At 52.9% G+C, this 18557-nt stretch overlaps 4 protein-coding genes across 4 annotated transcripts; 1 reads left to right on the forward strand and 3 right to left on the reverse strand.

The window, feature by feature from the left end:
- Positions 1–5205: 5205 nt before the first annotated feature.
- Positions 5206–6403, reverse strand: GUITHDRAFT_140306 (hypothetical protein; the record flags this gene model as incomplete). The annotated part of the gene is made up of 3 exons (XM_005830452.1): positions 5206–5270; positions 5297–5873; positions 5945–6403. The coding sequence occupies 3 exons, from the start codon at positions 6401–6403 to the stop codon at positions 5206–5208; spliced, it is 1101 nt and encodes a 366-aa protein (XP_005830509.1).
- A 2607-nt stretch (positions 6404–9010) lies between these two features.
- On the reverse strand, positions 9011–13805 carry GUITHDRAFT_140307 (hypothetical protein; the record flags this gene model as incomplete). The annotated part of the gene is made up of 15 exons (XM_005830453.1): positions 9011–9066; positions 9382–9664; positions 9845–10179; positions 10590–12395; positions 12441–12496; positions 12558–12625; positions 12674–12766; positions 12823–12923; positions 12978–13042; positions 13095–13174; positions 13229–13300; positions 13358–13537; positions 13588–13649; positions 13670–13754; positions 13800–13805. The coding sequence occupies 15 exons, from the start codon at positions 13803–13805 to the stop codon at positions 9011–9013; spliced, it is 3348 nt and encodes a 1115-aa protein (XP_005830510.1).
- A 1544-nt stretch (positions 13806–15349) lies between these two features.
- GUITHDRAFT_153195 (hypothetical protein) lies at positions 15350–15508 on the forward strand (the record flags this gene model as incomplete). The annotated part of the gene is made up of 1 exon (XM_005830454.1): positions 15350–15508. A coding segment is annotated over one exon (159 nt), but the record flags the coding sequence as incomplete, so codon positions are not given.
- Positions 15509–15958: 450 nt separating this feature from the next.
- GUITHDRAFT_110336 (hypothetical protein) lies at positions 15959–18119 on the reverse strand (the record flags this gene model as incomplete). The annotated part of the gene is made up of 6 exons (XM_005830455.1): positions 15959–16039; positions 16084–16255; positions 16306–16456; positions 16504–16636; positions 16853–18004; positions 18057–18119. The coding sequence occupies 6 exons, from the start codon at positions 18117–18119 to the stop codon at positions 15959–15961; spliced, it is 1752 nt and encodes a 583-aa protein (XP_005830512.1).
- Between the last annotated feature and the right edge of the window lie 438 nt (positions 18120–18557).

An 18557-nucleotide genomic window follows, 5' to 3' on the forward strand; every position in this document is an offset into this window, starting at 1 on the left:
GATCTGCGGGTCCCAGCTGTGGCGTCTTCTTCTTTCTGCCTCTCCTCTTCGGTTTCGAGATTAGCTGCGGGAAGCGACTCAGCATCGCCATGGCAACATATAAAAGTCCCACCTCATGGGAAATCGCTGGCGGCTGCTGGAAAGTGACATCGTCCCTCAGAGCCGGTGTTGGCGGAGTTTGCATATGGACTTCAGCTGTTCATTGTCGCGTAAATCCATGAGAATCTGAAAAATACAACTCACCTTGACTCTTTCCGATCTGCATTTGCAGGCTTGAGGCTGGCAATGACAAGGCTGTGGACGAAGAGGGCATTGGATTGGAGCTGTAGTTTGGTAACTGTGGCGGAAGGCAGACAGGATGAGCTTGTCCTGGAGCTCCAAAGTTCGGACCTGCTGCTTGAAATGATTGCGGGGGGACCTGAATGATATTGTCCATGGGCAGACTCGTCATCCGTCCAGGCATCGGTGGAACATGAGCAGGCATTTGAGGAGAACAAGAGGCCAAGTTTGCTTGTGACGTGGGGGTCCCCTGATGCAAGTGAGGTTGACCCTGTGGGGGAACATGGCTTCTATCGTACTCCAACGAGCTACTGTATGTGTAGGCAACCATGCCCTGCTGCTTCACTGGCAACTGACTGATCTGATGTGCGAATGATGTGATTCCAATAGAGGGAGGAGCTTGAGGAATCGTCATCTGCAGTATCTGAGACGAGGCAGGAACGTAATTCGGTTGTGAGACATGCGCATACGTCTGCCCCTCCATCGCGTTATACTGCATGTTGGGATGCCGTTGATACTGCTCTAGTTGAGACGTGGGAAGCTGGTTCAAAGCCATTGAGCTTATAGCAGATGATGACGTGGCAACGGTCGAACAAACTGCAACTCCTTCCTGTTCCTGTGAGTTCACATGAATGTTTCCTTGCATGCCCGAGCTTTGCGGTTGGCTGGGAGAGATTCCCTGCTTGTTGGAAGTAGCCTTTGAGGTGTCAAGAATGATATCCCTTGATGTCATCCCCTGCCTGATCGACTGGACTGGGCTTCTAAAATCCGGGTTGACAGTCTGTTGGGGCACTCAGTCAAATGCTTGGGATAGAGGATGGAAGGATTACCTTGGAAGGAGCAAGAGCTACCTGGATAGGTTGGGTTGTCTGTGCGTTTACATTGATCGCTTCTGAGTAACCCTTCTTCTGATCTTTGCGCTTGGCAGGACTCTTGACACCAACTCGTTGGGGGCCATTGCAGTTCGGGTTGACAGTATTCATCGGAATCATTGGTTGAGCTGGCTGTCGTTGCACATCGGCATTCGGTGCGAGCAACGAACTGTAGGAAAATCTCTGATCGTCTTGTGGAGCCTTTACGTTTGCACTCGCGCTCGCTGCTATATGGCCTTGTTGTGGTCCCGCCGCTTCGAGGTGGATCTGCTTCTCCTTCCCATCTGACTGGAGCTCAGAAGATGGCTCGCTTGCAGAAGCATTCTTGTCTTGAGGGAAGGCTGCGAGACACGAGTTACTCACACTTGTGGGGTCATCCAAGTCTAACGGACCTTCTGTCGGCTTGTTCTGAGTCAGCATGGCTGCGCTGAAGGTCTTGTAGTAAGAGTTCTCTGAAGGCGCCTGCATGCCTGGCTGCGGTGGAATGGGAGGGTTGGGAAGAGAATGATAGCCTTGAAAGTTCTGAGCCATCTCAGATCCTGGCTGATGCATTTGGCAGGCTCCATCATTGCCTTCAATCTCAGGAAACGCGCAGATGCCGGGAGGAGCTGATTGTGCTGTCGCCATGCCGTCCTGTTCAACAACTTTGTTGGACTTGGAAAATCGATAATCCGCTGACCAAGAATACTGAGCATCACCCGTATACGCTTTGGACAAGTTCATTTGCAGATTCGGATCGTTGTTTGGATACATTCCCATGACATTGCATGGCACATTGCAAGGGTATTGGAGCTGCTGGAAGCCCTGGGGATCGATCTGAGGGTGAACAAACGAAGGATCGCAAGTGAACGGGTCAAGCATCTGGTTACCATAGAGAGCCAAATTGTTCTGAGACTCCACCGCGATCTGCATATCGTCATACGAAATCATGTCGCCTTGCATCGGATTCGGCATAGCAGCGACGTTGAACGAAGGATCATGCTGTGGCCAACCCATCACTCCATGCATTGGCATTGGAGAGACGTTTGCATTGGCACCGTAGTACTCAGGAGCACAAGATGAGGGTGGATAGAGATTAGGCTGTTGCAGCATTTGCTTGTCTCTATTCAGCATCATGTTGTCTCGGTGTGGAGCTTGCATCGGGTTGAAATTTTGAACATTGCCGTTCGAAGAGTACATGTTGGTGACTACACCGCACTGCTGAATCGGATCGTTCTGGTTCATTCCGTTGTTTGTCTGGAAGTTGGAAACATATGACGTCGCCGAATCTTGCATGGGATGTTGAAAGGTCTTCATTTGTTGGTGCTGTTGCATACCTGATGCCAATGCTCCATCCTGGTGCACGTACGCTTCATTCCCCCCGTTGTCGTTGTAAGGCTGCATCTGCATCTCGAGGGGCATGGCCGCCATGTTCGCAAACGACGAACCTTCCACATTGTGATTGACACTGTGAGAATCCAGAGCAGACTGATTGTTCTTGGGGACCCCGTTGAAGGCTGAAATGTTCATTTGATTGCGCATGTGATCAGCATTGCACATGATGCTTTCAGAATAATTCGCAAACGGCTGCGGTAAATAGGAGTTTCCAGCTCCTGGCTGAAAATCTCCCGGGAGATTATGTTGGTTCTCCTGGTAGAGTTGAGAGCCTTGGCCCTGACCAGCGCCTGTGGCATCTCCCAAAGGTTGAGCTTGAGACAGACTGATACCCTCTTGCAGCGCTAGCCCACTTGGAGGACCTTTTTCAGCCAAGTTCATCTGATTCGAAGGGTGCTTGTTGGTTTCGCCATTCTTTTTCTGCACTGCCGTTCCGTCCAGTCGGTTTTCAGAATCTGTAGCATTCTTGTTCTGAGTTAGATAGCTCTCCTTCGAAGCGTTTTCTAGGATTTTGTTCGCAGCACCCAAACTTTCCATGGCAAGATTCCTCTGGTGCACCTGTTTCATGGCCTGCGCTGTAGCCGCCTTTCCTGACATCTTCCCCCCTCGTTTCCGAGTGTTTGCTTGCGGCGAGTGGATAAGGGCATTCGCGTAAGCTGGCTGCATTTGTTCGTTGGTGAATGGAGCTGGTTGGCTCTTTTGACTAGGTGCTGACTGTTGCATGCCTGACTCAATGGCAGCACCAGTCACTTCCTGCATCATGACTGGGCCTTTCGGATTCACATTGTTGATTCCCGGTGCTTGCGCAAAGTTGAATTGTTGATGCCCTTGTAAAATCTGAGCAGATGTCGTCGGCAATTTCGCCGTTTGCGGCAATAATTGCACGCTTTCTTGTTTCGGCTGCTTTTTAGACGCTTTCTGTGTCGATTTCTGTTGATTCTTTCTCGCAGTTGACGCTTGTAAAGGTAGTTGGGGAGTGTTTTGCATGGCTGTATGAGTTGCTTGCATGAGCAATTGATAGTCCTTCTCCCCTTCCTGTCCTGTCGGATTCTCACTGGTAGGGATCTTCTGCTCGCCCTTCTGCATGTCACTTGGCAAGTTCTTTCCATCGCCCACTTGTGCAGCCATCGGGTAAGTCGGCTGGGTCAACGGGGGCTGCAGCGGAGGGGTAGGGGGTTGTACGTTATGTTTTTGTCGCTTCCTCCCTGTTTGACGCTGCTTGGAAGTCTTGCGGCCTTTCTGATCCAACAATGGACTTTGTGGAAATTGTGGCTGGATTTGTTGCTGTGCGATCTGCTGTAGCTGAAGCTGCTGTTGGGCAAGGCTCTGATTGCGGTGCTGAGCCATGAGCTGCTGCTGATGTGAATGCTGCCCCTGCATGTACTGCTGTTGGAGTAGTTGCTGTTGCGCAATCTGATGTTGCATCTGCTGCTGCATCTGCATCTGCATCTGCATTTGCTGCTGCTGGGCCAAGTGTTGATGATGCTGCTGAGCCAATTGCTGTGGCGCAATCTGGGCATGCTGCTGCTGGACTCCAATCTGCTGCTGCACGTCCTGCTGCTGCTGCTGCTGCTGCTGCTGCTGCTGCTGCACGTCCTGCTGCTGCTGCACGTCCTGCTGCTGCTGCTGCTGCTGCTGCTGCTGCTGCTGCTGCTGCTGCTGCTGCTGCTGCTGCACGTCCTGCTGCTGCTGCTGCTGCTGCTGCTGCTGCACGTCCTGCTGCTGCTGCTGCTGCACGTCCTTCTGCTGCACGTCCTGCTGCTGCTGCTGCTGCTGCTGCACGTCCTGCTGCTGCTGCAGGTGCTCCTGCTGCACGTCCTGCTGCTGCTGCAGGCGCTCCTGCTGCACGTCCTGCTGCTGCTGCTGCTGCTGCACGTCCCGGCGCAGCTGTTCCTGCTGCTGGTGCTGCTGTTGATACTGTTCTTGTAACTCTTGTTGGACAAGGTTTAGTTGCTTTTTTCGTCCTCTCTTCTGCTTTTGTCCTGGGGGAGGCAAAGGAACAAGCCCTTTGTAGCTCTGACGCTTTGGTCTTTGACCAGGTTGCTGTGGATTCAAATGCAAATGCTTCGGATTCTTGGACTCTTCTTGTTCTTCCTGCTGTAGTACCTGTTCCTCATTTTTCTTCTGTTGTGGGGCTACAGCGGACTGCTGCAGCATCTGAGAGGGGTCTGTGTGTTGCTTATCTTTCCCAGTTGCATGCTGAGTCGCAAGCTGCTGCAGGTCCTGCTGCTGCTGCTGCTGGATGTGCTGCTGCTGCTGCTGCTGCTGGATGTGCTGCTGCTGCTGCTGCTGCTGCTGGATGTGCTGCTGCTGCTGCTGCTGCTGGATGTGCTGCTGCTGCTGCTGCTGCTGGATGTGCTGCTGGACGTCCTGCTGCTGTTGGACGTCCTGCTGCTGCTGGACGTCCTGCTGCTGCTGGACGTCCTGCTGCTGCTGGACGTCCTGCTGCTGCTGGACGTCCTGCTGCTGCTGGACGTCCTGCTGCTGCTGCTGCTGCTGCTGCTGCTGCCGTAACTGTACAGCAGCTTGCTTGTCTCGTTCTTCCAATGGTGCATGTCCCTCGAGAATCTGCGGATTCACCTCGTTCGATTCCGTTGACTGCACTTCATGATCCTCCGATGCTTTATTGTCTGCGGTTTGCAAATCTTGTTGCGCTATTATTTTTGCCTGAGAGTCGTGGTCAATAGTCGCACTGTTTTGATCCTCTTTCTGCTCTGAATTGTTTCCAACAAGCTCCGCATCTGGCTGCAAGATTTGCACTTCTACTGCACCTGCCGTGGGAGGCTCAAGTTGTTGCGGCGATTGATTAGCCGGGTCTGAAAGTGCACAGTAGCCGTCCCGTGAAGTTTCAGGGCAAGTCTGCTCCAAACCTTTCGGTACATCAAGCTTTTCGTCTGTCGACGACGAATTCGTTTGAATGTAATGCCTTCCATTCGCTTCCACATGGTTTGAGGGTATCTGCACTGAGACTACTGCGTTACCTAACGTATCTGTGACTTGCGGGGTTTTATCAGACCCTTGTCCCTCAATATCACCCTTACCGTGCTGCACCAAATCAGAACTTTCTAGTCCTGACTTGTCAGCTTGGGGCACTATGTTGGACTTTGTCGCATTTGGCGTCTCAGCAGCTGACGTAGCTTCAACTTGCGGATCGTTCATTTGGCTAGAAGTGGGGGCATGGCTGCCTTTGAGGTCGTCATCACGCAGTGATTCAACATTTGGCACAGAAATCTGCATTGGATCGCTGGATGGAGCTGTGGATCCCTCATCTTGGTTCCGAACGTCAGTTGATCCTGAAGGATCTACTCGATCAATCAGAGTGATCGTGCAATTTGAGCTTTCCTGATCCTGTAGAACAATCAGTGGATATAGAGGAACAAGAATACAGCAAGGAAAAGTGATCAAAAGCTTACACCAACCTGGACTAGGTTGGAGGGACTGGTCGCAATAGCAGGAGCTTGTATCAACTCTTCTCCAGCGCCAGCACGTTGATTCTTGAAGTTCTCTGTCTCTATTTCGAGTTTTGAATCGAGCGATTCCCCATTCTCTTTATCCTTCTTGCCACAAGTTTCGTTTTGAACATGTTCCCCATTCTCCTCTTGCTTTGTTTCACTCAAGGATTGAATCTCTGACATCTGTGGCAGACCGCCTGCTGCCTTTCCCAGTTTCACAGGATCAAGATCGTCTTGTTTGGCACTTGCAGTCTTGACGAGGTTTTCCTCCATGCATTCGTCGTTGTGATGTTCACTGCATTTTTCAGTAGCTATTTCAATCCCTTGCTCACATTCGGTTTGATTGTGTGAGCTAATGGCCTTGACCTCGTTGTCAAGGGATTCTGTAATTCCAACCTGAATAGAGCTCAAGCTGTTTGCATCCATCGGAACAAGATGTATTTGCCTCTACTCAATCCAATATGGAGCTTTAAAATGCTTCATGGCAGAAAAGACTGAGTCAAATCATGCCCATCCATGAGTATTTGACTTTAGATCAGCCAACAAGAAACGTTCCAGAAATGAAATACTGCTCGCTACATTAACAAGAGTACATCATTTTCACTCTCGGTGAGAAACAATTTGCGTTGAAACAAATCATTGGCTATGTAGGAACTTCCTTCGGAATGTTGCCACCGCACTCTACCATTCTCAATGGCTGTTGACCTACTAACACAGCACGAAAGGTCCTGTCTGGAATCCAGAGAGTGAGACCTGCATACAGATGTCAGCGTCAAAACTCAGTAATAAAAATCATGAGAAGATGCATGGTATGGAACAAATCGAGTTGAAACAGCGAAGAGCAAGTATCAGGAGACGACATCGAGACCATTCTGCAGTGTGCAAACACTTTGAGATGGCAGAAGACCGTATCGGATGAACAATGATACAACTCTCTTCTATCTCAAGAAGTGATGCAACTTCTAGACAAACACGGAAATTCGACTCCTAGCATCCGGGCAAGCATCACTGAACACACCGGACAGCCTTACTCAAGTTCACTCAATCTCTCAAGTTCACTCAATCTCTCAATCATGTGTATTACGGCATCACTTTCCCTTCTCATGGTTCTGCACATCATAATCTCTCTTACGTGACTTCCTTGGCTCTGTCCTCCCTCCTTCCCTCCCTCTTCTCCTGTCTCCTCACTTTGCAATCACACCTTGCAAGGAGCCTCTAAGCCTTCAACACTCTGCCCTGCTCTTATCTCTCTGCTGGTCTGCTCAGAAATATTTTCAAACATATTTCATCAACCTCCCCTCCTGTCCCCTTTCCCCTCCACTGTCCTCCCCCTTCCCCCTCCTTTCCCCTCTCCTCCTCCCCTGCCCCCCCCCCTCTTCCCGTCCTCTCCCCATATCCCCTCTCCCGTCCCTTCATTCCCCCTTCCCCACCCTTCTTCTTTTCCTTCTGCTCTTCCCATCTCCTCGTGCTCGGAGCACTCCGCACCCTGACCACCCACCTTTCCTTCCATTCCAATCAGCGAGTCGCCCTTGCTTCCATACTTTTCACTATAACCTTCCTCTCTGTCTCTCTTGTCCCTCCTCCTCCTCCCTCCTCACCCACTCTGCATCAGATCAATCTTCATCCCTCCACCTGCCCACCCCTTACCTCGGCTGCCATGGCTGCCCGCGCTTCTCAGTTGACTAAAATAATCTCTATGCATACATGTTAACTGAATTCTACGGCCATTGTGACGGTCACTATCCGATAGCACTACGGTATCCTGGCTGGGGCCGGGCCCCGGCGGACTGCCGCAGTGCCGCGGCCCCGGGCCTCACGCCGGCCCGCGGCGCCGCGGATCGATGCTGGCCGCGTTGAAAGCGGCTCTTGACTCATCGTGGTAACTGGCCAACGGCCAACCGTTGAACTTTACTCAAAGTTAAGTTAAAAATCAGTACGAGTTGAACGGTCTTCACGCCGTTCAGCCTGGGCCCAGTCCCTACGCGCCGCGTGCCACCCGCGCCGGCACTCGGAGTGGAAACCCGCCGGACTCCCGGAGTTCGGAACCCGGCATTCCAGGGGCCCGCCGCCCGGCCGGAGTCGCCGGTACTAGTTGCAAATATTTTAAATTGTACCATAGACAAGATTTTAGATCTGAATGACATTCAAATACCAAATTGATAAGTAAAATTTCAACATTTATCTAGGTATGAGATGGAAATCTGAGACAAAATGTATTTTATAATGGTTCTCAGTTTTAAAAATGTACGTAGTAAGACCTTCGACCCCTTTTCGTAATGATGATGGGCGGTCGAGGGCGAACGGGGAGGGATGGGATGGAGGACGAGCAGCGTCACGAGGAAGAGAAGAAGTAGGAGGAGCAAGACAGTGGGGAAGAGCAGAGTTCTCTCGTTGTTGACTCCTGTTTGAAATGTTTGTTGCTTTTGTGCCTCCCCCCCGCCCCCCCTTCTTTCCCAGCATGCCTTGCGCCCCTTCGTCTTTCTTGGTCCCACTTGCTCTTTCCCGTCCCACCTGCTGTCACCCACCCTGCCATCTTCTCATCTACTGTCCCCTCTCCATCCTTTCCTTTCCTACCCTGACCTCTACGTGTTTCAAAGACTGCTGTCTGAGTGACTTTTTGCTCCCTCAGTTCCCGGAAATACTTCGGAGGGCTCCTCTTGCGCCGTCGAGATGGATGGACATCTGGTAGGGCTGCAAGAGGATCTTCTGGACACGTTTGAGGCACAGCCAGTGAAGGATAGCTTTCACTGCTTGCCCATCTCGCCAGCAGACGTGCAGACTGATTCATGGTTGAACACCTGGGTAGATGCTGAGAGCGGGGGAACGCCGTTGGAGCCGGTTTCATCCAGGACATGGCAGAGCGGCACCGAGTTTGAAGACGTTTATCTTCCTGCTGCTCCTGCTGCTCCTGCTGCTTCTCATATGCTGTCAAGAAGTTTGTTGGCCGACCATCAGTATGCAATGTCGTACGAGGCTTCGAGGACAGTGAGGTATGAAGATGAGAAGATCTGGTCTGGATCTGCTGTCATGGAGTCATATCATCTGTCCGAAGGCGCTGTATTGGCTCCTCATGGTGAGGAGGACTGTGCCTGGGCAGACCGAGCAGGCTGTGCGGAGCGACAAGGGGCAGATATTGTTGTGTGGGGAAGACCCGACTCGTTGGATTTGGTGCAAAGAATGAATGTCAAGATAGCAAAGGAAGACAGGATGCTGGTGAAGGAGAAGAGGAGGACTGGAACGAGACGGGTGGGCAGGAACTCTGCATGCAGGCTCTGCAAGCTACGGAAAGTGAAGTGCGATAATGTCCTGCCTTGCACTTCTTGTATCTTTCTCGGGAAGGAGTATGAATGCCTCATGCAGAACTCCCTCTCCTCCCCTCCGCAGCAGAAGCCGCTGCTTCGAACCTTGGAGAGCCGGTTCATGGCTTTCGACGACGAGGGCAACTGCAACCTTGCCCTGCTCCAGCGCTCGGCCAAGACCCTCCGCATCAACATCGGGGCCATCCGGAGGTCGTGGGAGCATGGGTATCCGCTGACCACTCTCCTCCGGATTTTCAAGAGCATCCCAGGGGAGTTGCAGGACGCCATCGAGCAGGGACTGCAGGCCCTCAAAGCCATCGCCACCATCCGAGCGAAGAGCATAGGAGTTGGTGCGAGGAGCGAGGACGACGAGGTTGATATGCGGGAGCTGGAGGAAAGGATAGCCATGCGGTTCGGGGTTCGCCATGATCGCTGGTTATCGCTCAGGATCGACCGCTTGACGGGGTGCAGGAAGGACTGCATGTTTGGATCTCAGATGTGCCACTGCTTGGGGCTCAGCCCGGATGAGTTTGTTCCTCAGTTCCTCGAGAACAGGCTGGAATCTCACACTGAGTTCGACTTCATCTGCTTGTGCCTCGACATCCTCTCCAACCCCCGGGACCGCATCAGCGAGAGGTTCTGGCGCATCTCGAGGAAGGGACCCGGGGACGAGCTGGTCGCGGGCCTCGTGCGGGTCACGATCGCACGAGACTTCGACGAGCATGGCTGTCTCACACGCATCACTCTCTATTACGACGAGGTGGACGAGGAAGACTTCAGTCGCTGCCTGGCTCGCAACCCAAGCATGTGGCCGAGCCTCGACCCTCTCGCGCACGAGCTCCCGTCCTACCAGGACCTCCTGACTGGCTTCAAGAAGGACCTTCAGTTCCGCGAGAAGATCGCCTACATCCGCAAGAGCAACGCCGGGATGAAGCGGCTGGACCAGCTGACTCACAAGGTGAGATTTGCGCCTTCCTCGACGCCTCCTCATTCTCCTCACGACAGATCCGCGAGAGTTTCAAGCCCTTCCTGGAAGCCAGCAGCGCCTTGCAGGTCTGAGCTCCTCTCCTCTCCTCGACGTCCTGACGTGAGCTTGATTGCATAGGGAGACGGCAGAGCAGCTCTGAGCGTGGGACCGTTCTCATACGGCTACTTCGAGAGGACATAGCAGGAGCCTTTCTCTTCTTTCCCCTTCTCAACAACTTTATGCTTATAAAATCCATGAAACTCATCAAAAACCTCTCTTGCGCCTGCGCTGACCTCCTATGCCGACGGCTGGGTGGGGGCGGTGAAGAGAGAGCGGAAAATGGTACCCTTGAGACCCGTCAGGATCGCAGCGATGAGGGAGAGCGACATGTAGCGCAGCACGTCCCAGGTGACGGGGTAGCCCAGCACAGTGGGGGGGCGATCAAACTGCTGGATGTACCTCGCCGTCTGCTCTATGAGGACCTGCAGCTCCTGCCTCGCCCGCTCGCTCTTGGGTGTGATCATGACTGACTCCCCCAGGGCACCACCCGTTACCGAGCCCTTCATCGAGGACCGGGAGGACGGGGCCCGGGAGAAGCAGTTGTTCTGTCCTCGGAAGTTGAAGGAGCTGGTGGATGCTCGACGGAGTTCCCTCCCATCCCCTGGCTCCTCTTGCACCTCGCATTGCCCATTCTGCTCAGACTCCTCCATGCTGCCTGAAGCGGCGATGTCCAGGGAGCTGTCGAGGGGCTGGTGAACGATGCCGGAGGCGCTGAGGGAGAAGCGGAAGCGGGACATGTCCTGATCTGGATCTGCTGGAGGAGGATCGCTCTCGAGGTAGACCTGGCTCCTAGCATTCAGGCTGGCTCGGTAGTACTCCGCATGGAGGAGGTGAATGTCGCTACGGCACATGTCGTACACGGCGAGCTTCAGGTACATGATGGCGCACAGGACGCAGCTGAAGACGATGCAGTCGAGAAGGGCCCAGAGGTCAAGGACATTGATCGGCCTGGCTGCATTGCCCCCCCTTCCTCCCGCCAGCCACCAGTCGTAGTGGTTGAGGACCAGGATGACGGATAGGACAAGCAGAACGAACATCATGTAGGTGAAGACAACGTCACGTTGCGCGCTCTTGAAGCCGCCGCAGGAGTCGATCAGCAGCTGCCTGATACGACACCACAAGATGAGATCCTTTTCCTCCTGCAGCGACAAGAATGGCATGAAGCCTCTCCCATCCCATCTGCCCACTCTCTCCTGCAGTGCCTTGTCTGACCTGACCGTCCTCAACCATTTCCTCCTGTACGTGAGGTAGTAGCCCGGTGTGGTGGATGCTCTGAACAACTTCAGTTTGTAGTAGAAAGCCAGATCGTTGTAGAAGATGTCGAACGTGATGAACAGGAGCCGGTAGACAAGGTAGCCAGCCACAGCGGCAGCTGGCAGAGTCACGAAGGCATGCAGGTAGTGATCTCCTCCAAACAGCAGGTTCCATGCTACACTCCTCCTCTCCGCGTCGGTGCATGTGGGGCCGAGGACTTCAGTCCACTCCCATCCACCTGAGAAGCACTGGCCCTCCTGCGATCTTTGGCGAGAGCTCGAGCTTGTCATGTAATAATTGTACACTCTGCGCAGGATTGGGACCAGGAAGTGCAACAGTCCCATGGCACAGGAGAGAATGCGGGCAAGGTACTTGAACTGACTTGCAGGAGTGCAAAGATCCGCAATCAGCCCGATTCTCTCGACCACATGACCTTCAGGCGTGTGAGCTCTGAAGGCAAACATGGCTCTCAGATCCTCCTGCTTCGATTCTCCTGTCAGCACGTACTTCCTCCTCATTACCAGCCCCCTGTGCTCGAACGCTGAGATGGTGGCCACGATCAGCCCGACAAGCTGGTATAGGACGATCGGGCCCATGGACTCGACGATGGAGATGTTGGTCATGTACTCGGAGTAGTAGAGGTACAGCCCAAGAGACATGCAAGAGGGCAGCCAGAGTTTCATCAGGTACCACTGGAAGTCTCGGTACTGGTTGTACGGTAGCGGAAGCCAGCAGGCATCGCTCATGATCTGAAAGAGCCGTGTCTTTGACTTGGGCAGGAGGGATTGAATAATGCAGATCGGGTGAGTAATCACAGCAAGATTGTCCGCTAAGAAAGCTGCAGGGCGGCGTCAGGCGAAAGGAAAATCAGCGTGGGTCGTACCGTAGAGAAACTTCTTGAATCGAAAGCGCTGGTGTGTCTTTTCTATTCCAAACATCCTGCCCACGGCTCTACGAGAAAAGGGTGTAAAAATTCAGAGTCGGCAGCGTTGCTGCTCACCGATGGTAGTGCATGCGTCGATCCGGTGCAGCAGACTTCAAAGTCTGCGCGAACGCAACCATGAATTCCTGACACAACAGCTCAGGTCGAGGCGCTGCTTCACATCGAGCTCAGACCTTGGCTCCGAATGTGAGAGCGTTTGGATTCAAGTTGGGAAGGACCTTGAGGTTCTCAACCAGCAAGAAGAGGAATTCATCTCCAAACTCGCACTTGAAACAAATTCAGAAAGGATCATGCGCAGAGCAGCACTTGTCAAAGGACTTACCTTCCTAACAGTGGCTGTTAGATCGGAGACAGAAAGCAAGTTGCCCTTGGGACCATCATCGTCTCGACCCGTCTCATGGTATGATTTACACGGGTGGGCCCCTGCCGTCCAAGCCTCCAGTCAGAATCCATGAGCAATGCTGAGACGAGGAATACCGTCCCACGACAGATGAAAAGCGTCGTAAACAGCTCTGATTTGGTGGCACGTGGTTGTCTCGTCACTGCATCCGTCGTCAATCAACATCCATCCCCACCCTCCTCATCTGATCGCACCAACAGTCCTCGCATTTGAACGCTTCGATCAAAATCTTCTCCTGGGTGCTGGTGAAGTCGAACTTGATTTTTCCCAAGAGCTGTCCCACACTCATCACTCCAGGAGCTACAGCAACAAGTCGGGAGCTACTTACCCCTGCCAACCTGCTCTTGGGGTCAGATGAAGTTCTCTCCGGTGTGAGCAAACTTTCGATTGCAGCAGAGGCCTGAGTGTATGACATGAGTCCATTCCATCGCAAGTGCGAATCATTTCAGTGCCTTACCGTCCTCGAGAAGCTCATAGAGATCAGTTTTGTCCCTCCAGACGTTGTGCGCGTGAAGATGGAGTTGTTGGATGAGCTGCCAGTCCTCCCCAGCTGATGACCTGGCGCGATGAAAGAGGTCCTCGGTGAATTGGTCAAGGGCCTCGGCAGTTCGAACTTGTCGCCCCCACTCGGAGATCGCTGAAAGGAATGCAGTCACGACATGAGCGACCAGCTTCAGAAATGCTCACAGCGGATTCAACGCTTCTTGTTCGCTCCAGGTCCGAGAGGCTCGTACGAGATTCTATCGAGTCTGCCACTAAAGTCACTCACTTCTCTCCTCCTCCTCGGCCCTGGGTTCCTGACCTCGCCGCAAAATTTCTGTTGCGGACGGTGTTAGGCTAACAAGCTCTGATGTCTGCGAATACACGTCAGGAGACAGATCTGCACTAGCGTCTCTTACATCCATCGGCCTGTCACGAGATTGAATTTTGCTCGGGCGAGCTGGGATGGAGCCAAGAGTAAGCGATGGCTCAAGGAGGACAGGAGCAACGCAAAACAGGGAAAGCTAGAGAAAGAAACGACGGAGAGCAAACAATGGCAAGCACAACTAGTTCGAGAGAGCAGGGGTCAGCTGCCTACCCATATCGTGACTCCCATCCATCTCATCAGAGATAGAGAGCTTGCGCTTGCGAATGCCTTCATCTAGATTGGTAGAGAGGGGTGGGTGGGTGGGAGGGAGAAGGGAGATATATGAAGAAGAGACAAGAAAAGTAGATGGTTGGCAAGGTGCGACTCATTAGAACGAGATCGCATCAAGGAGAAAATCGTACTCCCATTGACGGCCATGGCGACGTCTTCAGCCGCATTTCCTACCACCCTTTGTTACATGCCGCTGATGAAAATGCAAATCGACAACCATTAGAATGCACAGCGGGTAAAATTCCTGCAGCACCGCCATCCTCATTGGCATGCACACCATGCTCGTGCTGCTGTACTGGGGGAGACTGCTCCCCATTGCCGTCCTGCCCCATCAAATGTTCTCCACCATTCTCACCCGCGTTCGCACCTTCCTCCATGGCTGTCACTTGTTTCCTGCCTCCCGCTTTCCCTCCTGCTCCTCCTCCTTCTCCCCCCCCTGCTGCTTCCCCTCCTCTTCGTCGGCTTCTGCTTTCCACCACCATCCTCCATCAAAGCCGCCCCCTGCACCCCTACCCCTACTTGCTATGAGAATCTGACCCCTACCCCCAGTGGCCCCTTGTTTACCTCCCCACCCCTTAGTCGGACATGGGACAGTATATCCAGGACCGGTAGTTTCCCTTTAGAGTACCCTACCCTATTGGTTCATTTTGTCTGGTCCAGGGTACGATCTCGCCGTACCCCCCACCTCAACTCGAATCCGCATCGCCCCTTGTCCGTAGCACCCACCCCTCATTTTCCATAGAAATCCTTATTAAAGTACCCCTGGTCTACGTACTCGGACCCACCTCGAGAGTTTCACCCCGGCCAACTCGGACCCCCTAAAATATCATGAAAAACACCACCGGTACTTTGAGGCACAGGGAAAAAATTGACGGGAATGATCCCGTGAAACTGAAATAAATAAGGTTCACAGGATATTTCCAGCAAGAACCTAATGAATGACCGTTGGAGAGCGGTTACACTCTTATCGTTACACTTCCCCATCTCCGTTACCCAAGGCATTCGAAGGGTTGCGCGGCCTTTCGTGAGGAGTCGCGCGGCTCTTGAGGGGGTGAGGGTATAAAAAGAGGAGGGGAGCGAAGCCTGCACACAAAGCAGGTGACATGCAGACCTGTCTATGTACTATAATTGGATGTGAATGAGTGGAAGATGGAAGCTGTGCCTTCCGATCTCCCTTTCAGTTCTCCTGGCTTCCCTCTTTCCCTGTCCAGCTCATCTTATCCTGTTGTTGATTGGATTTTGTTTGTGAAGTTCTGTGTCTCGCTCACTCGAGAAAGTTTTTGACTTGTTGCTGCAGCAATGATCCAGAAGCTCTTCGATCTTGAGGACTACGCCGGTACCTACCGCGAGACCCGCAACGCCTACCTCAAGGCTGCCAACCAGCTCAAGCTCGCCACCGGCCCCTACAAGGCTGCCCGTGATGCCTACGTTGCTGCCACCGCCACCTACACCAAGTCCCTCTACGAGTAAACTTGTCGTTGGTGTGCGCAGACAGAAGTTTGGTCGGCAGATTGCCAAACGTGCTAGGCTTCTTGTTGAGTAAACCTATCAAAAAAACCTTGGCAGTATGACTCTTATAAATCAACTTACATGTGATCTGTCCAAACTCAAGGGCTGATGAATGCTGTGAGGAGAGCCAGAAGCGTGTAGCCATGCTTTCACATTCTGCAACGGTATTGGTATCTGATGTCTTGGTCTGAGATTCACGGCACATTTGTCTTGTGACAGTGTTAGCGTTGAAAGGCCGCCATCTTGCAATGAGCAGAAAAGCTACTTCATCTATGCTGACGACGCTATAGACTTGCAATCGGAAGGAATTGTTGTGACTGAGAACTACAAATTTTTGTGCCTAATCAGACAGGCCATTCAGGAGATATGTCACTTATGTACATTAAAGAGAAACAATAACATCAGTGCTATCTACACAGCTGTAAGCGTCACTTCCGGCGCAAACATCTGCTTGGCAGGCGTTGCCTCCACCACACTCTGAGAACGAATTCCCTGCAGACTCGTCAGCAAGTGACGGTGAACAAGCTATCTTTCACCTTGCTCAGGCTGCTCAGCAGTGACAAGGCGGCCACCGTCACCGTGAGACCGATCCTCCTCTTGAAGTCAGAGGACGCCAGCAAGTTCCTCTCTTCTCTCTGCTCAGGCAGCTGCTGCCCTGCCGCTGCTGCCTCGTTGAGCTTCTGCAAGAACTGTCGGGGCGACTCCGTGCTGCTCATGTGTTCAGAGTGAGACCAGTCCAAATCCCCTCCTCCTCTCACCTCAGGCGGTTAGTCAGCATCGCTCCGAACTGTGTGGTCGCAAGGCCTCCCGGATTGACATGCGTGATGAGGGTGAAGAGAGTCTTGTTGGGATCCGAGTCAAGCCGACGCATAATATTCGCTCCCAGCGACATTTCCATCCTCGTGTATCCTGCAGGAGATCGTCAGAGGCCTCTTGATCTCAACTCTCCTCCTCACCAGCTTGCTTTGTCGCAAGAGGATGCTCTTCCCCGCGGTTGACCACCATCTTGACGTCCTCTCCGATAGATCGATAGTGAACTCGCGTGACGAAGTCTCTCGACCAGGGACGTCCCGATAGCGAGTGAGTGATCTGCAGACTGTGTCACAAGCAGGGAGCGGAGGAGGGGAAAATTGAAGTCAAACAAGACAAAGAAGAGGTTAAAACAGAAGAAAGGATTGGGAACAAGGAAGCAGGGTGCAGTTAAGGGAACAGAGAATAAGGAGGAAGGATGGCTGGGAAGAGCTGACAAGTGGCTGGTGGCCACAGTGGGAGGTGGAAGGTAGAGATAGAGAAAGATGATCATACCTTGGTGTTCTCATCCAGCCACTCAAGATCCCTCACTTCCTTGCAGTACTCGTTGTACTCCCGCACCCTGGAATTATCCACAAAGAGATCGTACACCTTCTCGAGGGGCGCGTCGATCACCGCCTGAGCCTTCACACATGCAAACTTCGAGGCCTTGTCGATCTTCTTGCCCGCAACTACCATGTCAGCTGGGAGGTACTTCCTCCATATGTTGATCCCCGCGTCTGCCGAGACCATCTGCCAGTCCTTGTCGTCCAGCAGAGTCTCTACGGCCTCGACAAGATTATCGTTGACCCATCGCACGTCATGCTGCATGTCGCCATGCCCCTCGAAGTTTCCGCTCCTCATCGCGAGCAGGAAGTCAGCCCCCTGGCTCATCGAGCTGCCGCATTGCTTGATCCCCTCGACCACATCCTGCAGCGGATCCATGAGATTCAACAGCCCCCCTGATTTGATGTTCTCCAGGAACCCACCACCTCCCTCATCCGATCCCCCATCTTGCACGGAGGGCTGGTTGCATCCAAAGGGGGGAGCTGCCGATGGCGAGATGGCGATAGTGTAGCTCCTTAGCGTGTCCAGCACTTGGTTGAAAGTGTCCCCTCCGAAGGAGCCCCCTTGCTCGTTGAGCTTTGAGTTGAGCTTATTCTCGACCTCCCCAAGCTTGTTCAGCCCATCCTGCATCATGAGGATGAGTGTCGCCGGCCACGGCACTTCGGCTGCAAATCGGTCCGAGTCCATCGCTCCCCCCATCCTCTCCTGCGGCTTCTCTCCTGCACTCTGGAAGTTCCGCGCCACCTCATCAACTGCCTGCTGCAGGCTGTTCCAGCCCTGCAGCGGGTTGATCCACATCTGCCCCTGCGAGGAAGCATCATCGCAACCAGCCGAGAACTCTCCGAATGCCCCCAGCTCAGACTTTCTATTCCTCAAAAGCGTGTGCATTTCAGCCATGCTTGACCCCAGTTTGCTTCCAACCTCCGCCACCCCTGCCCCCATTCGCAACTCCAGCTTTTCTCGCGCATGCTCCGCTAGTTGCTTCACAGTCCTCGACAGATCGGTGCAGAACTCGACGGCTGCGTTACCCCCTCGAAGTCTCGTGCCTGGAGTATGGGCAGAGAAGTCGAACATAGACTTCAAGGTGGAAAAATCAAAACTCTGAGAGCAAAAATCAATCGCAGGAATGCGGACATCAAGCATGCTTGTTCACCTCTGATCTTCCCACAGGCAGTAACGCCAACACCCAGACTGCCACGAGCGCTTTCTTCTTCATTGCTTCCCAGAATTTCACACGACTTGTAGCATTTCAAAGGCTAATGTGCAAATACCCAATAGTCAACCTTCCATCAAAGCCCTGAGCACCTAACAGCAGATTGATTAACATCTGTGAACATAGCAGCTCACTGAAAATAGAAAGGAGGGCTGACAGTTGCTCCATCGTTGCCTCTTTGAACTTTCTACTTTTCGTCCGAACCCAGGTGACTATATTTTGCATGCCTGCCTGTACTCTGCACTCTCAGGTCCCATCTTTCTTGGTTCGATCACCTTACTTCTAAGTACCCAACTTTAAACCATCTTTCTATCTTCTTCAGTTCTCAACTGCTTCGATGTTCTGCTTTTCCAATGCATCTTTGGATCATTTCAATACTCCCGCACGCACTCCTAATCTATCATCCCATCATCTATGAGAAGTGTTCATGTCTCAATACAT

This window comes from Guillardia theta (genome assembly GCF_000315625.1).
Source record: "Guillardia theta CCMP2712 unplaced genomic scaffold GUITHscaffold_45, whole genome shotgun sequence".
Lineage (NCBI taxonomy): Eukaryota > Cryptophyceae > Pyrenomonadales > Geminigeraceae > Guillardia > Guillardia theta.